Here is a 6,824-nt window from a genome sequence, read left to right as displayed (position 1 = left end):
GTGCTTAACTTACTAAGCCATGCTCTCTGTGATGTTTGTTAATTTGCTTACTGTTCAATGTTTCAATACATATTTGCTATATATTAAGTGATAGGAAATCAATTGTTTAAGACTCTAGATATGTATAGAGATTGAGAGGAACCTTGTTTCTAACCCTATACATAACAGAGTACTTCAGTTGTCTACATTTAAAAGGAAAGGGCTAGAAGTATTTCATAATTAGTAGACGGAAAGCAATTAAAATATTAAATGATACATTTGCTCAGCCTACTACCTCTTGTTGCATACATGAAAAGGGGAAAAAATAACTGTGGAGAAATTGAAGTGCAATACCACACAATATATGCACAATATTTTAAAGACTTGCTATGCCGACAGAATGGTTGCAAAATGCACTGATTTTCTGATGTGTAAGGGTGTTAATTTCACCCGACAAAATCTTAAAGAAAAAGAATGCGACGTCAGAGTGATTTAGTTTGTGTGCTGGAGTCTATGGACGTTCCTTGGTTCGTATTCAGCCTATTAGAAATATTTGTTGTCATAATAGTTGAAAATTAAAAGGTGACATATTTGCACTTCTAATGAAGTCTAACATTTTAAAATATATTTATAACTTACATAAAGAAAGTAGAGGTATGTTACATAAGTTTAATTTTCGAAACATTTGACACTTTTTCCATTGCCCCAGACAGTATCATTAAAGTCAAGTCACAGACTTCGAATTTTACAATAACACAGAGAATGGCATAGTAAAATAATTAGAAGTAGTTTGTTGGGGGATGTTTTTACAAGGTTTGGACTCACAACTGACAGGCCAGGATATGTGAACAGAGAAGCTCTAAAATTTACATTTCAAAAGGCAACCTTCTGTCCATTGGATATGGAAATCCTCCATGATTCTGGGGTGCGGCAGCACCTCTCGCACCCCTAGTTCCAAAGCCACTGCTCACACGTGTGATCTAGGCTCCACGTCACACAAAGAGGCGCGTAGAGAAACTCAGGGTAGTCAGACAGGCGCGACAATCCAGGTCATATAGGCAAGCCATGTCCTACTCCACATGGTCATACAGGTGAGCCATGCCCCACTCCACATGGTTGAGAAACACTAAGGGCCTGATAAGGGCTTTGGCGGTGTGGCCCCTGGTCCGCCCTGCCGCTGCACCACCAAAGCTGTGGTCAGGCCGCTTGCAAGGGAGTTTCCTCCTGTCTTGCAGGCTTTTTTTAAGCATTCCCACAGCGGTGCCCTAAAAATAGGCACCGCAATGGGAATGCCAAAAAGAATTCCTGGACGGCATGGACTGTTATGTTCATGCCGTGCTGGATCTGGGGTGCATACATACAGGGGGGCACATGTTGTGCCACCCTGTATGCATCCACATGCGGAGGAGGCACAGGGGGGCTTGCAGGACCCCCTTAGTATCCTCTCCGCCACAGTGTTCATGGAGTAGGAACCTTTTGACACCGCCAGCGGAGAAGAAACTCGTTATATCCTTGGTGGAACCGTGGCAGTTCCGCCAAGCATATTGTTGCCTCCTGACCACCGCAAAATTGCCCGGGAACAGTGGTCTCCTGGCATCTGAGGCAGGAAAATGGTGGTCGGACTGTCCTAATTGTAAAAGGGTGGTCGGGAGACCGCTGTGCCCCCAAGAGTCTGGCAGTCCGTGGACCGCCAGACTCGTAATTGAGCCGTAAGTGAGCCCAAACTTCACTTACTCAGAGAAGAGCAAAGTCCATTGCACAAGGGTCAGCCCTGCTTGACTCCACACAGTGGAGACCTGTAGAGTGAAGCCAAGCTTTGTTTCCTCAGAGAGAAGCCACAGTTCCCTCTACAAAGAGTGAAACCACGATTCGTTTCACACAGTGAACCCATATAGGGGAACTGTACTTGTCTCCGAAGAGTTCAGACCCTACCTAACATCCAGGGTTGCTCTGTGTAAATCATCTTGCCTGAGCTTTGGCAGGAAATAGGGTACAATGTGACTCTGTAACCCAGCAAGAACACTTCTGTTGTGATGTATGAGGTCATTTATGGGCAGGTGGTCCGCAGAAAGCATCTACACATGACATTCATGAAGGATGTTCACATGTTTATTTTCTTAAAATGCATTAAATCAATAAAAAGCTTGATCCATACAGCGGAAGAGCTCCAGAGAAGTGATAAGTCGTTAGAGCTTCATGTGGAGAGACAAATAAGTACATGTTGCATTAACCTCCAAAACATCCTGCTCCCCTCCTCTGGTCCACCAATTACATGTGGAACACGGAGGCCACCACCAGACTGTATTTGGCTTTCATGCTGTTAGTGCTGTGCCAGGGTGTATTTGCCTTTCCGGTCCAAGGTGATGCCGAGGCGAATGTAGAAGAGGAGGAAGGAGGTGAGAGTCATGCCGTAGACCTGCAGAGGGAAGATGAAAGGGAAAACAGGTGAATCACCATGGCTCTGGCAGGAGACGGGATCAAAGATAATCTCCACTCACTGCCGCCACAATAAAACAGCTTATCTTGGCCATATCCCTGCCCTACTGGAGTCCCTCTGTCTTCACACTGTGATTACTGTTGGCCCTTTTCATTACTGTTTTCTAGACTAGTGGCCTTCTTCAGAGCTTGGCGAGCAATGGATGATGGCCCGTCATGCTTAGAGATTTCACCTGCCTGGCAGAATCTCTACCTTCAGAGGAGCCACTGTGGCTTCTCCGAAGGCACAGCGGCCTTGCTGAGTAATCGCCATGCTTCATGCAGCCGCTGGGCAAAGTTTTTTGTTTTTCAAAAATACATTTCCCAAGCTGGAGTTTACTTTTCCTAGTTGGTCCTAACAGGCAAAAAAAGTGTGTCAGAAAGACCGCCCTAAATAGGACAGACGGTCTGAGGTACTTATATTGACGGCCTGGTGTCCATGGGGTCCTCAGTCTAAGGTTTATCCTCAACAAGAAGCAGAGGCTCTTCTGGTGGAAACATGGTAGTTTGCACGACTCCTAGTAAAGTAGGCGGACTGAAAGTTTGGCAGACTGAGTATCTACCATTCTTTTGGCAAAGTATCCTCTCCACCAAACTCCACCACTTCCTTTGGTGACTCCACGTAAAAATCTAAGTTAGAAATGTAAATACATTTTTGGTGCTAGCACATTCAACAAATGAAAAATAGATCAATTTTGAATAATTATCAACCAACTCACGTGTCTCATATTAGACAGCAATTGCCTGTAAGATCCTGAAAAGGCCATTGTAATTTGTTTCTTATGAGGCACCAGGAAGGGGCGCAGAATGCCCCTGTTTTATGTTAAGTCTTCCAATTCTTGTCAGATACATAGCACTCACAATTCTTATTCATAGTACAGACATCCTTCGTCTCCAGCGAGGTCCACCAGTAGTACTGTTGCCTGTTCTTGCATGTACCTGTTACACCTAGATGTCCCTTGTGAGTATTTTGTATCAAAGTATTCCTCAGTGATACAGGTGGAACAAAAAGATCATGATCATGCACTAATGAAACCTCAGAAACGTCTGTGTTAAGTCCTCATTTCATTTAGACTCCTGATATATTTCATAACATCACACATGCATGCCACTGCACCTCAGTTAATCTGCTACCATACTCATGGACAGTATCCATAACAGCCAAAACACATACTATGTCATCATACACGTCTTCAGTAGTATCCCCAGGCATTGGCATGCGGGATAGGCAATCCGGCTTATAGTTTTTACCTTCAGGCATTTATTTGATCACACAATTGTATTCTTGGAGCTTTGAAAAAACCCTGACCAACCTGGCCATTTAGGAGGTAGACCAATAACTTGTGATCGTATTTCAAACCCTGCACCCCATACGTAGTTTTTAAACTTCTCAAAGGCCCAATGGTGCTATATTTGGTCTCAGCTTGCTTTAAGGTGTGCCCCAATCCACATAAGCTTGTTTTAACAGTAATAATGCACTTATTGCCCATTATAAATGGTCCCAGAGCAAAGGCTTCCCCATTAATTGTTTAACTTTCATGGATGCATCATAGTGGTTGTATAATTAAGGCATAACCTTCCAAAAATGGGCATAATACTTACTTGAACCCAGAAATTAGAGGAATGCATTCTTATTTACAGGAGGCACTGCATCGTTTCAAACAACATGTGGGCTTAATACCAGATGATATAACTGTATGACTAAAAATAGTTAAGTTTGTGAGTTAAAAAAAATTGCATTTGGTGATTTTTAGACCTGGTATCTTTGGGCGTGTATTCCCCTGAATTTTTGCTTCTGACCTGCTTTTTGACTGTTGAGCTGCATTTCGTTGTTGCTGGTTTTAGGACTCTGGGTACTTTACCACTGCTGACAAGTGCTGAAGTGCAGTTGCTCCCTGTGTAAATTGTATTGGTGATTGGTTTATCCATAATTAACATATGTGATTTACAAGTAAGTCCCTTGTAAAAATGCACCAGGTGTGCCCATGGTCTGTAAATCAAATGCTACTAGTGGGCCTGAAGCACTGATTGTGCCACCCACATGAGTAGCCCTGCAAACATGTCTCAGACCTGCCACTACAGTGTCTGTGTGTGCAGTTTTAAACTGACATTTCGACCTGGTAAGTTCACCCACTTGCCAGCCCCAACCTTTCTCTTTTACTACATATAAGTCACCCTAAGATAGGTCCAAGGCAGCCCAATGGGCAGGGTGCAGTGTAACTAAAAGGTAGGATATGTGCTGTTATGTTTTACATATCCTAATAGTGAAATACTACTGATTTCATTTTTCACTTTTTGAAGGACTATCTCTCCAATAGGGCAACATGGGTATTGCCTTGAAATATCTTCTAAGTGTAATTTCCCATTGGGAGCAGATAGAGATTTGGGGGGTCGTTTATGTTGCATCGCTGTGTGAAAACAGCAATGCAACACTTTTCAGTGCGCCCTCCTTGCGACACCATGGATGCGCTGTACTTACTGTACGGCGCTCCATGTCGCAAGGATTTACAGATACGTCAGTTTTCCTGACGTATCTGTAGGCACAAAAGTGGAGCATTGCTGGAGTGTGTCTGAAAACAGACGCAACTCCAGCAATGTGTCCTTTACATGGGGCAAGCCCCCTGTGAAAGGGCCTGCGTCACTCTTACGCCTGCTGTAAAACAGGCAAATGGATTTGATGCAGTGGTGTCCTATAAGTGACATAGTGAAATCTCATAGATTTCACTGCGCCACCACTACGAGCCTTTTTAGCGGGGGGAAAGTAAACCCTGCATACATTATACTTGACACAAGTATAATGTAGCGCAGGGGTTTACAAAGTGACCCATCTGCCTAGATGCGTCACTTTGTAAATAGAACGCAGTGTGGTGCACATTTTACACCGCTGCAGCGTCTTAACAAGTGAAGCAACTGTGGCATAAAGGGCTAATAAATAAGGCTCTTGGAGTTTAGGGTCTCTGAACTCACAATTCAAAAGTACATCTAATAATGAAGTTGGTTTTCAAATTGAGTGTTCGAAAATGCCACTTTTAGAAAGTAGGCATTTTCTTGCTTAACCATTCTGTGCCTCTGCCTGTCTGTAGAATCCATGTCTGGTTTAGGATGACAGTTGGGCTCTTGTGCATTCACTCTAGATAGTTACACAAAGGGAGCTGAGGGGTGCCTTGCGTCACCAGGCTCATGGGCCTTCCTGAGCTACAGTGGTGGGAGTAGTTGTCACTGACACCTGAATAGGGCTGTCTTTGTCCCCACACACCAACCCCCTTTAGTGTGTTTAGAGCCAGGCCAAGGAAAGGCAGTTGTGCACTACAAAGACTTTCCTTTGAAGTTTGCTGACTTCAGAGGCACAAAGGGGCATAGGTAATGGATGTCTGACACCCCAAAATCAGTACACTTCTGGATTGAGGACATTCTGACAGGAAGAAGAGCTGGATGCTGTAGGTGGAAATGACACTCTGCCTGTTGCTTTGCTGTGCTTGCTGCTTCTGTCCTGGGAGTGAAAGGACTGGACCTTGCTTTCTGTATCCTGCTTCCAAGGTTCTCAAAGGGTTTGTGCGTGCTTGCCTCTTGTTAAGAAGTCTCATGGCCATCAAAGACTTCAGCTACTAGTGCCTGGGCTCTTCAGCTAAGAGTCCCGACGTGTCAAGTGATGCCAAATCCAGTTCCTGTGTCCAGAACTGAAGGAGAAAATCCATGCATCAACTCCCAGCATCAGTTTTTATCGACGCATTGCTGCAAACTTCAATGTATCGCCGCTGTCAGCACAAGAGTGTGGTCCCCGCTTGGTGCAACTGCCGTGGCTTACAACGCAGGTCCCACCTTTCTGTTGAAGCGTGTCAGAAGAACTGCTGCAATGTACGTTTCGAGCACCGCATCACCGAAGTCAGTGACACACCGCTCCAACTCTGACGCAGCGCTTGCTACGCTGCTGCGAAACTGAGGCAGCGTGTCTGGATTTTCAACGCATCGTCCCTGGGTGCTGTTTCTTCATCGACACCGCACTGCAGTAAGGAACCAGGCCGCGTTTCAGCAAACCGACGCATCACCTCCCCTTCCAGTAAGGAACTGATGCGTCACCTCCCCTGACAGTAAGGAACAGATGCACCACCTCCGCTGCCTGGCAGTAGGGAACCAGCGCATCACCTTCCCTGGCAGTAAGGAACCCACACATCACCTCCTCTGGCAGTAAGGAACCCACGAAACACCTCCTCTGGGAGTAAGGAACCGACGCATCGCTTTGCTTTTTGGGCGCCTTACCTCCCCTGAGCCTCACACCGTCTTTGATTTTTAATGCATTCAAGGTACTTTGGGCTAAAAGAAACGCATCCATAGATTTCTATAGACTGAACTTATTTAACCTTTGAAATGTT

General features: G+C 45.0%; 1 protein-coding gene across 1 annotated transcript in view; it reads right to left on the bottom strand.

Moving 5' to 3' along the window:
• Positions 1 to 2,072: 2,072 nt before the first annotated feature.
• Positions 2,073 to 6,824, bottom strand: part of TSPAN32 (tetraspanin 32) — a 537,989-nt gene continuing 533,237 nt past the window's right edge. The window contains exon 8 of the mRNA XM_085644943.1: positions 2,073 to 2,395. Coding sequence (XP_085501069.1) covers positions 2,300 to 2,395 — 96 coding nt within the window. The 3' untranslated portion in view covers positions 2,073 to 2,299. The remainder of the gene's footprint in view (positions 2,396 to 6,824) is intronic.

This window comes from Triturus cristatus, chromosome 3_1 (assembly GCF_964204655.1).
Source record: "Triturus cristatus chromosome 3_1, aTriCri1.1, whole genome shotgun sequence".
NCBI lineage: Eukaryota > Metazoa > Chordata > Amphibia > Caudata > Salamandridae > Triturus > Triturus cristatus.
Note: the sequence above shows the minus strand (reverse complement) of the source record. Positions and strands in the feature narration are given on the sequence as shown.